This window comes from Humulus lupulus, chromosome 2, assembly GCF_963169125.1.
Source record: "Humulus lupulus chromosome 2, drHumLupu1.1, whole genome shotgun sequence".
In the NCBI taxonomy this organism is placed as follows: Eukaryota; Viridiplantae; Streptophyta; class Magnoliopsida; order Rosales; family Cannabaceae; genus Humulus; species Humulus lupulus.
The window spans coordinates 17,835,657-17,847,570 of record NC_084794.1 but is presented as its reverse complement, the minus strand read 5'-3'; the positions used below and the strand labels follow the sequence as shown (position 1 = coordinate 17,847,570).

The 11,914-nt window shown below is 36.1% G+C and overlaps 2 protein-coding genes across 3 annotated transcripts; both read left to right on the top strand.

Moving 5' to 3' along the window:
* Positions 1-7,452: 7,452 nt before the first annotated feature.
* LOC133813990 (uncharacterized) lies at positions 7,453-9,862 on the top strand. Its single transcript, XM_062247013.1, has 6 exons — positions 7,453-7,688; positions 7,774-8,098; positions 8,186-8,614; positions 8,700-9,329; positions 9,418-9,678; positions 9,761-9,862. Exons 2-6 carry the CDS (start codon positions 7,991-7,993, stop codon positions 9,860-9,862), a joined length of 1,530 nt encoding a protein of 509 aa, XP_062102997.1. The 5' UTR covers positions 7,453-7,688; positions 7,774-7,990.
* On the top strand, positions 9,764-11,100 carry LOC133815874 (uncharacterized). 2 transcript variants are annotated; one of them, XM_062248654.1, is made up of 5 exons: positions 9,764-10,071; positions 10,150-10,314; positions 10,581-10,647; positions 10,743-10,844; positions 10,941-11,099. In XM_062248654.1, the coding sequence occupies exons 1-5, from the start codon at positions 9,887-9,889 to the stop codon at positions 10,995-10,997; spliced, it is 576 nt and encodes a 191-aa protein (XP_062104638.1). In that variant the 5' UTR covers positions 9,764-9,886; the 3' UTR covers positions 10,998-11,099. The 2 variants fall into 2 exon arrangements, with proteins under 2 accessions (XP_062104638.1, XP_062104637.1); XM_062248653.1 differs by having other exon boundaries at positions 10,743-11,100.
* The last annotated feature ends 814 nt before the right edge of the window (positions 11,101-11,914 follow it).

The window sequence follows — 11,914 nt, the reverse complement described above, 5'->3', positions numbered from 1 at the left end:
TTGATTTTGTAACTTCCATACACAATATGGGAGTTAAAATCACATCTCTATCAGCCATTTCTCATATGGCTTTAAGAAATTCATCTCAATATTGTGTAACAACAAATCTACACAATAATGGGTGATATTTAGGAGTTACAAATTTGTGATGAATTTGTAACACCAAATATGTTACATGTTTGGATATTTCACATATATCCAAATAATGTAACTCTCTACTATATGTTACAATATGTGACACTCTATGTCACATTTATTTAATCTAAAACATTATATTATAAAATAATATAATATTACATTATATTATAAAATAATATAACATTCCCCCACTAGATTAAATAGTCATCTATTGTAACACTTATTTAATCAATCATTATATTTAAAAATATAACATATCCCCCACTTGATTAAATAAGAACTCTCTCTTATAGGAGTCATTACATTGATGCATAAAGTAAAGTGTTTTTCAACTTGAACTTTACTATAGTGTAATTATCACAAAATTTGTCGAAAATTTGGTTGCACTAGGCATTGAACCATCTTTTCATGGTGACAAATCGGTGATAATACACACACCTTTGCGATGTTCACTTGAGACCTCTATATCTTGCTTTGCACCGTTAATGGCCATGTGCACTTTCCATTCATGGACGTTCTTGAGAATACTCCCAATTCTCATGAGAGGCGGCACCACCCCTAGGTCCATATAGGTAGAATTCTTACAGTATTTTGTTACCAAAAATACTTGTCTTTTCAAGACTGAATTCTATTAAAAAACCTTTCGGTTTTAACCCTCCACTTGGTAACACACAAGTACTCAATATCTCAGATGGGACTTGTTTTGAGTACAACTAATATTCACTTGATTGACTTGTTATTACCTATTGAACCTAACACTAGTTGAATAACTAGTGTTAAGATAGGTTGCCATCAATCGTGAATCTCTTTAGGGAGTTTAAGTCCCATCCCTCGAGATGATGCAGCCACTAAATCCCTCGTTAGTGGCTTAGTGAAAGGATCTGCCAGATTTTCACTTGTTCTCACATAGGATATTGAGATGACTCCTCTTTGAATCAATTCTCTTACATATCCATGTCTTAGACTAATATGTCTAGACTTCCCATTATACACTACGCTGTATGCTCTAGCCAATGTTGCTTGGCTATCACAATGTATCGATATAGTAGATACATTATCTTTGATTAGGGGAATCTCTATCAACAGATCCCTTAACCATTCGGCCTCTTTGCCAGTAGCAGCTAGAGCTATGAACTCCGCTTCCATAGTGGAATGAGATATACAGGTTTGTTTCTTGGAACCCCAAGAAATTGCACCTCCACCAAGTGTAAATACCCAACCAGTTGTGGACAAGTTGTCCCCAATATTGGATATCCAACTTGCATCTGTATATCCTTCTAATATCGAAGGAAATTTGGAGTAGTGAAGGCTTAGTCCTTTGGTTTTCTTGAGATAACCAAGGACTCTTCCAATTGCCTTCCAGTGATCCACACTTGGATTACTTGTAAACCTACTAAGTTTACTTACCGCAAATGCTATATCAGGTCTAGTACACTGGGCAGCGTACATTAGACTCCCTATAGCACTAGAGTACTCCAATTGAGGCACCGCTCTTCCTTCATTCTTCTCTATTTTTACACTATGATCGAATGGAGTATTGGCATCTTTAACCTTGAGATGGTTAAATTTGTTCAATACTTTCTCAACATAGTGGGCTTGCCCTAACGCAAAACCCCCACTATGTTTCTTTACTTTGATACCGAGTATGGTATCAACTTCTCCAAGATCTTTCATCATGAAGGTTGATGATAGAAACCTCTTCGTTTCTTCTATCCCTTTCATGCTATTACTTAGAATAAGCATGTCATCCACATATAAGCAAACAATGATCAAATATCCCTTACAAGTTTTGGAATACAAACACTTATCTCCATTGTTATGTCTAAACCCATTAGACATGATGGCTTGATCAAATTTCTCATGCCATTGCTTAGGATCTTGTTTCAATCCATATAAGGATTTTATGAGTCTACAAACTTTATGTTCATATTTTGGTAGGACAAACCCTTCGGGTTGTTCCATATAGACCTCCTCATTGAGGTCACCATTAAGGAATGCCGTTTTGACATCCATTTGATGAACATACAAGTTGTGTATAGAAGCTAAGGCGAACAAAATTCTTATAGAAGTTGTTCTTGCAACAGGCGCATAGGTATCGAAATAATCGATACCCTCTTTTTGCCTAAACCCTTTAGCTACTAATCTAGATTTAAAGGTTTGGATAGTGCCATCAGTGTGATATTTTCTCCTAAATACCCACTTACACCCAATTGGCTTAGACCCCGGTGGGAGGTCTACCAATTCCCAAGTGTTATTGGAAAGAATGGAATCCATCTCATCATTGATGGCTTCTTTCCAAAATGCACTATCTCTCGATTGCATAGCTTCTCTATAAGTCTTAGGATCATCCTCAACGAGAAGTACAATAGGAATTTTCCTAATGACTTCCTCTCTATTTCCTTCTACCATGTAGAATGAAATTCGTTGAGAATCTATCTTATCCACTACTAGACTTTTGTGATTTTTAAGCCTTTGACTTCTTCTAGGTTCAAAGGGTTGCTTTACATCCTTTTGAGAACTCTCCTCTTGAGAATCAACTTTGGATGTAGAAGCTTGAGAGTTGTTCTCATATAACAAATTCTCCTTTAGAGATGTTGAAGCTTGAGAATTATTGTCACATAACATATTCTCAAAGAATTCAACTTCTCTAGATTCAATCACAATATTAGACTCTAAGTCTAATAGCCTATAAGCTTTACTATTGTTGGCATAACCAACAAAAGCACACTTTATGGCTCTTGAACCTAACTTTGTTCTATTAGGTTCGGTTTTCTTGCAATATGCAAGACACCTCCACACTTTGAAGTACCCTATGTTGGGTTTTCTTCCTTTCCATAACTCATATGGAGATATCTCATTTTTCTTCATCGGTATTCGATTAAGAATGTGACAAGCGGTTAAAAGCGCTTCACCCCATAGGTTGAAGTTCAACTTAGAAAACACCAACATAGAATTTATCATCTCTAGATAAGTCCTATTTTTCCTTTCGGCAACACCATTATGTTGTGGTGTATATGGTGCAGTGCACTCATGAATTATATCATTTTATTCACAAAATGTATTGAATTCATTAGAGAAGTACTCTCCTCCTCTATCACTTCTTAGCACCTTAATCTTTTTATTTAGTTGGTTTTCAACTTCTAATTTATACAATTTAAAAGCATCAAAAGTCTCATCTTTATGCTTTAAAAGAAACACATAGGTATATCTACTAAAATCATCTATAAAAGTAAGAAAATACCTTTTACCACCTCTAGTTAAAACACAATTTAATTCACAAAGATCACTATGGATTAAATCTAGTAAATTAGATGATCTTTCTACACTAGGAAATGGTTTCTTAATCATTTTCGCCTTAACACATGTTTAACATTTACCATAGTTTTTAATATTGCATGCAATCATACCACATTTTACTACTCTTTTCATGGTAGAAAAACCTATATGCGATAGTCTAAGATGCCACAAAAATAAAGAATCATACTCAACAATATAGGCGGAATTAGAATTTTTATTGATAACATTGAAAGTTACATCATTGGTGCACAATTTAACCATACCCTCACAAGAGTACCCCTTTCCCAAAAATACATTTGATTTGGTAAGTATAAGTTTACCGGACTCAAAAACGGCTTTAATGCCGGGCTTGCCAAGCAAATCACCACTTACCAAGTTTCTACTCATTTCGGGAACATAAAGTACATTCACTAATGTAACTTTCTTGCCGGAGGTGAAGTAGACATCAATAGTACCTTTGCCAAGTACCTTGGATTTGCCCTCATTGCCCATTTGTATCTCATGGTTGCCCTTTGACTCTTCAAAGGTCTTGAACAATGATTTGTCATAGGTGACATGGACGGTGGCACATGTGTCATACCAACACCCTTTCACCTTGCCTTGGACCGCATTCACCTCACTAAGGGTAGCAACTATGTTTTCCTCTTGAGTTGCGTTCACCTTAGGTCCTTGTTGGTCTTTTCTATGTCTACACTCTCTAGCATAGTGACCCTTTTCGCACACACAAAGCAAGGACCTTTCTCGCCCTTAAACTTGTTTGGGTTGGTTTTTGGACCCAAAGGTTTCTCATTACCCTTTTTCCCTTTGTTTTTGGGATGTTTTGGTTGTGACACCGCATTTGCTTTGGAAGTCTCTCCATTAGACCCCTCCACAAGTTTATCTCTACATATCGATTCCTCTTCGATTCAAATATGCTTTTGGATCTCCTCCAAAGAATAATCCTCATTTTTATGAAGGATTCTTTTCCTATAGCTCTTCCAAGTTGGTGGTAATTTAGCCACTATAGCACCAACTTGAAAGGCCTCGGGAAGCTCAATCTTTAACACTTTCAATTTATTAACAATAATTTGCAATTCATGAATTTGAGGAAGAATAAGTTTATCACCAAAAAATTTGAAATCGAAGTATTGAGATATCAAAAACTTTTTGGTACCTTCCTCTTCCGCCTTAAACTTTTTCTCAAGTGCATCCCATATCTCCTTTGCCGATTTGGTCTCGGTGTAGAGGTCATAGAGCCTATCGGATAGAGCGTTGAGGATATGACCCCTACAAAGAAGATTGTCCTCCTCCCTCTTCCTTCTCTTCTCCACCTCCTCGGGAGTGTCTTTGTCGGATGGCTCGGCTAGAGGTGCCAAGGAAGACTCCAGGATGTAGGCGATTTTGAGAGTGGTTAAAAGAAACCTCACCTTGTCTTGCCACCTAGTAAAATTGGATCCATCAAACCTATCCAATCTCACTAGGTCTTGGTTCATGATTTTGATTGTCTCCCCTTCCATTGAAACAAAAAGGGATAAGCTTTTGAATGTTAGGAAAAATAATATTGCCTCAATGGAAATGGTAAGATAATGTTACAACTCTATGCAAAATATTACAATGGACAAGATTGATTAAATAAAGTGTTACAACTCTATAACTGAAAATACAAATAAAACAAAGGAAATGAAGAAGATGATGAAGAAGAAGAGAATAGTAAAGTACAACTCAAAACAAAAGTTACAAGTAAAATAAAGTGTTTGGACCAAATGAAGAGATTACAACTCTTAAACAAAATATACAAGTAAATAAAACAAGAGAATAAGAAGAAGAACAATGGAATAAAAGGAAGAACATAAACCACAAACAAACCCTCACTTACACAACCTAAGTGAAGAGGATTGGGGATCACCAACTTGAACAAGGTTTAAAACCTTTGTCCAAAAGCTTATTTCCCCCTAACTCAAGCACTAAGGGATCTCTCTCAGATTTTGGAAATGCTTTCTGGAATAATCAAGCCTCAAGGTGTTCCTAGCCAAGTGCTCTAGTGGATAGAAATGGTGTGTCTTACAAGTGAGCATTAGGCTCCTATTTATAGAGTTTAGAGACACCCTTTGAATTTCAAATTCCACCAACCCCCATGGCTGCTACCAATAATTAATTGGGTGTTTTATGGAATTAAAATAGAGAATTGGGAGTTACTAAGCTGTTGGAATCGTTCAAAGTTGGATAAAAAACTGAAATTATAGAAGCTGTCAGGCATTAGGGCCGCGGCGCTAGTTCCAGGCGCCGCGGCCCTCAGTCAATTTCAGCAACATTTTTTTCAGTTTTTTTTCAAAACGTTCCAATTTATTCCCACTTGATTTTGTAACTTCCATACACAATATGGGAGTTAAAATCACATCTCTATCAGCCATTTCTCATATGGCTTTAAGAAATTCATCTCAATATTGTGTAACAACAAATCTACACAATAATGGGTGATATTTAGGAGTTACAAATTTGTGATGAATTTGTAACACCAAATATGTTACATGTTTGGATATTTCACATATATCCAAATAATGTAACTCTCTACTATATGTTACAATATGTGACACTCTATGTCACATTTATTTAATCTAAAACATTATATTATAAAATAATATAATATTACATTATATTATAAAATAATATAACATGGGTCATATGCCCAAGCCTACAAACATACATAACACATTAATAACATAAAACATATCGATAACATAAGCACATAACATATTGATTCTAGCCTATTTTCCTTACCAAAGTTACCGGGATATAATGGACTGAGTTGGGACTTTTTGGAACACTCCTAAAACCATAAGAAAGAGTGAGTCTAAAGAAAGGAGATGAAATGAAAGAGATGGAAAGACTAAACCATTTGAGAAACACGCTTACCGAACTTATGTGCTCAAGAACTTAGATTCCCTAACCAAAATGAAGATTAAGGTTAGAGATTGAGTAGAAGACTATGAGAAAGAAAATAACATAATACAGAAAGGAACTAGAGTTTTGGTTACCTCAAAGACTTGAAAGACCAATCTACACCTCCACCGAAATACTATAGAACTCACTTCCCAAAGTGTTTGATAAGCTTATGATGTTTAAGCTTATAGTTTTCCCAAACCAGGTGTTTACACTCTCACACTCACTTAACACTAGCAGCTTCTGAACTTAGAGCAAAAGGTGAATAATGGCTGGGTACTAGGTCCTATTTATAGAGTTTGGGAATGAAAGTATCTTGATTTTACTTGAATAAAAATAATGGCTTTTTAGGTGAAAATCATTTGAATAATCGTTCAGTAGAGGCTGAAGACTCGTTCAAAAGATGCTGGACTGTTGAAGGAGTTTGAATGGCTGAAAGGAAATGAATTCAAAAAGGTTTGAAAACATACTGGAGGAGGCGATATATCGCCCCTTATAGGCGATATATCGCCTGGGCCAGTATGCCCGAGGCGACCGTGCATCGTTTCGTGTTTTCCGTATTTACATGCTGCGATATATCGCCCCCTATAGCTACGATATATCGGCACACGCTGAATAATTAAACACGAAATTACACATTTTTAGCTAAGTTTGAATGGAGTAAACAGCCTTGACTAAGCCCTCAACGTATTCAAAGCTGCTGAATTCAAACTTTACTCCTTATTAAATTAAATCCTCAAAAATCTTTAATCCTTAATCACCATTCATAACATGTGCTTAAAATCCTATTGGTTGATGTCTAGACCTTATAATATAATAATATAATCCTTAATATCAGTCACATTAATCAAACCTTAGGTTATACTTACTATTCTTAAACTATAGATTAAACTTAGAAAATCTATAAGTACTACTATGAGTGTCCAAATAATTCCCGGTCTGAACCAAAAATCCATAGTAACAAAGATAACACTAAACATACTATAACACTACTAAACAATTAGCTAAGTAAAGTTCTTGGACTCTACAGCACAAATCTGACCGATTTATAATGGCGTCCCAAGCCAAGCAAGTTTTCTATGTTACTGATCCTTTAGATGCTCGTTGGTCGGTTGTGTTAACAAGCCAACCAAAAGACTATCACCTAAAAGAATCTCACAACGGCGATGTTTTACTTGAAAAGGAAACTTTTGTACTTGACGCACCATTTCCTGATGTCACTATTGAGGATGAAAACATTGGTTTACGTGAGGATGGTGAAGGTTTATGGTTTGAAAATTAAGTGTTACTTGACAAATTGAGTGGTTTTTACATGAAAACACTTTTAGAACAAGGTACTTTGCATTTTGTTTTATTAACTTTTGGTGGGAAACCAATGCAATATTTTGTGAGCTAACTTTTATTATTCTTCAAATGTAGGTACACAAGTATGGATCCCCCTTTATCTGATGATGATGTTGACCCATTTGGCGATGACAATGATGAGATGGGTGAAATCCCACAAGATGTTAAAATTTCGAAGATATATAGGGGCAAAACAGTTTGTGCTGACGTCATAAAGGCTAGAAGTGAGGGTTGAAAATTAGTGGTTGAATATAATCAATTGGGGATATCAATTGGAAAGGGGGCAACGAAGATGGCAAGTCGTATTGGAGTGTTGGCACGTTGTCACATTCCTTTGAATATTGATGACTGGAGGTTGGTCCCAAATGAAACTAAAGAGCTAATTTGGAAGGAAATTAATGTAAGTTTTTAAATTTTATTAACTTGTATATGAGTGAACATATATAGTTGTTTATTAATTGATTAATAATTTTGTTTCTTTATGTAGGAGTCATTCGATATACAAGCCACATCTAAAGCTAAAGTTTTGAGTGAAGTCGGGGACCGATGGAGAGATTGGAAGAGTTGGCTAACAAAAAATAAAGTTGAAAAGTACAAAGAAAAAGCTCCTGAACTTCTTGCCCATCCACCAGATGCATGGAGCAATTGGATCAAACAAGATGATTGGGAAGGATTCGTTGCTAAGAGATTGTCTCCTCAGTGGGCTGAGCTAAGAAAAAAGAAACAAGGTGTGCGGGCACAGAACAAATACAATCACCGCACAGGACGAGGTGGTTACAAACAGATAGAGCAACAACTTGAAGCAGAATTAGGCCACGAACTAACAGATTTTGATAGAGCTGATATGTGGTTAAGGATAAGAAAGGAAAAAAAAGGAGAGTCAACTGAGGATGTAGCATCAATTATGGAGAAGATTGTGAGTATAATTTGACTTCTTTACTAATTAACATTTTTAATTGGAAGTTCGTATTAATTATTAACTAATTTGATTTTGTGTATAGGTTGACTACAAACAAAAGGTAGCAGAAGGAATTTTGGTGGTGGAAGGATCCAAAGATGTCCTAACTTTGGCTTTGGGCACCCCTGAGCATTCTGGATGTGTTAGGGGGATGCCTAAAGGTGTCACCCCTACTCAATTTTTTAAGACACCAAAGCCTAAGAGAAAAAGTCAGCTCGAAGTAACTACTTCAGAAGATAGCCGCATTAATAGGTTGGAAGAGCAACTTCGACAATCTGATGAGAGGAACCGCCGAACTGAGGAGAAGTTAAATCAATTGTTGGAGAAATTTACATCAACACAGAGCAATATCGTTGAGTCATCACATGCATCTGGTTCTTGTGTGGGAAGGGCAGCCTCTAATGTATCATCACCACCACCACCACTAGCACCATATGTTGAACAAGAGGTTGTTCCACCAATACTAGCATCACCACCACCACCACCACTAGCACCATATGTTGAACAAGAGGTTGTTCCACCAGTACTAGCATCACCACCACCACCACCACTAGCACCACATGTTCAACAAGTGCTTGTTCCACCAATACTAGCACCACCACCACCACCACCACCACATGTTCAACCGGTGTTTACTCCACCAGAACCACAAGTTCCGCCAACTATGCATGAGGTATTCTTATTACCATAATCAACTTAGCAAATGTTAATGCTTAATAATTTCACTATTATACTATATTTATTATTTCTTTCTATCGCAGCATATTAAATGCAAGCTTGCTATCAAAACAAGAGACAACATAGTTGCATCGGGATACATCCTTAAAACTGATAGTACAGATATCCATGGAAAAAAGATGCCTAAAGAAGTTGCTCGTGTAGTCATTGAGGTAGCCCACGATGAGATGGCTAGGCTACAATTTGCTAATTTGAATGCAGGGATCACTTTGGTAGGTCAAGCAGTTGGGGTACCAGTAGCATGGCATAAACATCTTATTATCGACGAAAGTGAGCGGGGACAGGTAATATCTATAAGTTTTTATCGCCTAACTTATTTTATTTTGAAATTTATTTGATTTTAACTTTTCCTTTGGTCATAAGCAGAAGAGAAAGCAAGAAGATATTGAGGCGATGATACCTTCCACTCAACATCCACAACCCCCAAAGCTTCCGCGTGTAGAGCCATTGACACAGGAGGTAGTGTAAATCTCTCACAATGATTCGACATCTATGTCAAGAAATTTGACCTCTTTGTTGAAGTTTGTATCACCATGGGATAATGACTACCACAAGAAGATTAATATCCCATCGCATGTTTTTGGATACAACACGATTGCTACGCTTTTCAAGGATGATGTGATACAATTTTGCAACATGGACAAGATTGGGCAAACTCCAATGATATTGTATTTGAGGTATATATTCATGTCTTTTATAATTTAAAGTTTAAATTATATGCATGCCTTTTATAATTAAATATGATTAATTTATAGGTTGTTGGATGATATACTACATACCAATGGGTTGGATCATTTGTACGCATTTCAGCATCCAGGTGAAGTTAGTGTAGGTCATGAGAATAAGCGTGCCCAAGCACTTAAAGATCGATTCATTCAAATGGGTGAGAAGCAGTTCCTTATTTGTCCCTGGAATAACAAGTAAGTTTATATTGAGTTTTGAAATGTTAGGTTCATATAGTCATCTTCTAAATATTTGATTGTTTGTTTTCTAGTGAACATTGGATGTTATTGCTATTTCAACCTCACTCACATTCAGTGGCGTTCTTGGATCCCATTAACCATAAATTACGCATTGAGATTAAAAATATAGTTAGCCTGTAAGTTTATATAAGTTTCATTCCTTAAAGTATATTATCTTTTTAATAGTACTTGTTTGCTAATTAAAATACTTTTATTATGTATAGTGCTTTCACGCTATATGATACGGAAAAAGGAAAAAGAGTTGTAAGTCTAAAGTATTATAGTCCAAAAGTAAGTAACATTCAACTTTATAAAACTTAAGATTTACATTATAAGTATACTAACAAGTATATGTAATATACTTTTACATTTGTCCATGTTAACAGTGCCGACAACAACCAAAAACCACAGAGTGCGGTATCTACTGCATGAAGTATGCTAGGGATCTCATTTCACAACAAAGAACCAGATCATATCTATCGAATAATGTAATAACTAAATGTGTTTACCTTTTAACTTTAATAATGTTATATTTTAATTTCATAAATATTTGACTTGTAACTTATAATTTAAATTATTTGCAGTTCAATTCAGATTTACCATATACTGACGCTGAACTTAATGAAGTTCAAGAAGAGTAGGCAAAATATATTCTACCGCATCTCGTTAAATGATGGCATGCATGCTTAGTACCTATGTGAGGGGATTTAGTCATTTTTTGAACTTTCTATTTCTTTTATTAGAAATTGTTAGAACAAATCAAATACAGAATCAATTTAACAAATTATAGGTTGAGTTAATTTATCTTTTTGAGGTGCATACTGTGCAAAAGATTCATTTTATGACAAATTTTTTTGGAACTATGTATTTCTTTTATTTAGAAAGTGTTAGAACTAATCAAATATAAAGCTAATGCTACAAATGTTAATTTAATTTAATTTTTGATGTGTATTCTTTTACTACAATTTTTGGGTTGATTTTGAAACCAGGGGGCATTGACAACATATTTGCAATGTCCTCTGGTGTGGAAACTTTGCGACGGTTAAAAACTGTCACCATAGACAGTCAATCACGACACTTAATAACTGTCGGCGTTGCCAGCAACAACGACACATATTAACTGTCGGCGTAGCCAGCAACGGCGACATCTAATAACTGTCAGCGTTGCCAGCAACGGCGACATCTAATAACTGTCGGCGTTGCCAGCAACGACGACACCTAATAACTGTCGGCGTAGCCAGCAACGACGACACTTAATAACTGTCGGCGTAGCCAGCAACGGCGACACTTAATAACTGTCGGCGTAGCCAGCAACGGCGACACCTAATAACTGTTGGCGTAGCCAGCAACGGCGACACCTAATAACTGTCGGCGTAGCCAGCAACGACGACACTTAATAACTGTCGGCATAGCCTGCAATAGCGACACCTAATAACTATCGGCGTAGCTACCCTATGCTGGCATAAGCAAATACGACAGTTAATCGAGTGTCGTCGTTGCTCAATAGCGACAGTTAAAAACTGACGTGAAATCCAATTTTTGTAGTAGTGTGCATCCA

What these genes read in the sequence shown, in the direction of transcription:
- LOC133813990 (XM_062247013.1), top strand. Translation starts at nt 7,991, where the DNA reads ATGGCAAGTCGTATTGGAGTGTTGGCACGTTGTCACATTCCTTTGAAT. An exon ending in TAATTTGGAAGGAAATTAAT is followed by an intron (nt 8,099 to 8,185) that starts GTAAGTTTTTAA and finishes TTCTTTATGTAG; the next exon opens with GAGTCATTCGATATACAAGC. An exon ending in CATCAATTATGGAGAAGATT is followed by an intron (nt 8,615 to 8,699) that starts GTGAGTATAATT and finishes TTTTGTGTATAG; the next exon opens with GTTGACTACAAACAAAAGGT.
- LOC133815874 (XM_062248653.1), top strand. Translation starts at nt 9,887, where the DNA reads ATGTCAAGAAATTTGACCTCTTTGTTGAAGTTTGTATCACCATGGGAT. An exon ending in CCAATGATATTGTATTTGAG is followed by an intron (nt 10,072 to 10,149) that starts GTATATATTCAT and finishes ATTAATTTATAG; the next exon opens with GTTGTTGGATGATATACTAC. An exon ending in ATTTGTCCCTGGAATAACAA is followed by an intron (nt 10,315 to 10,580) that starts GTAAGTTTATAT and finishes TATTATGTATAG; the next exon opens with TGCTTTCACGCTATATGATA.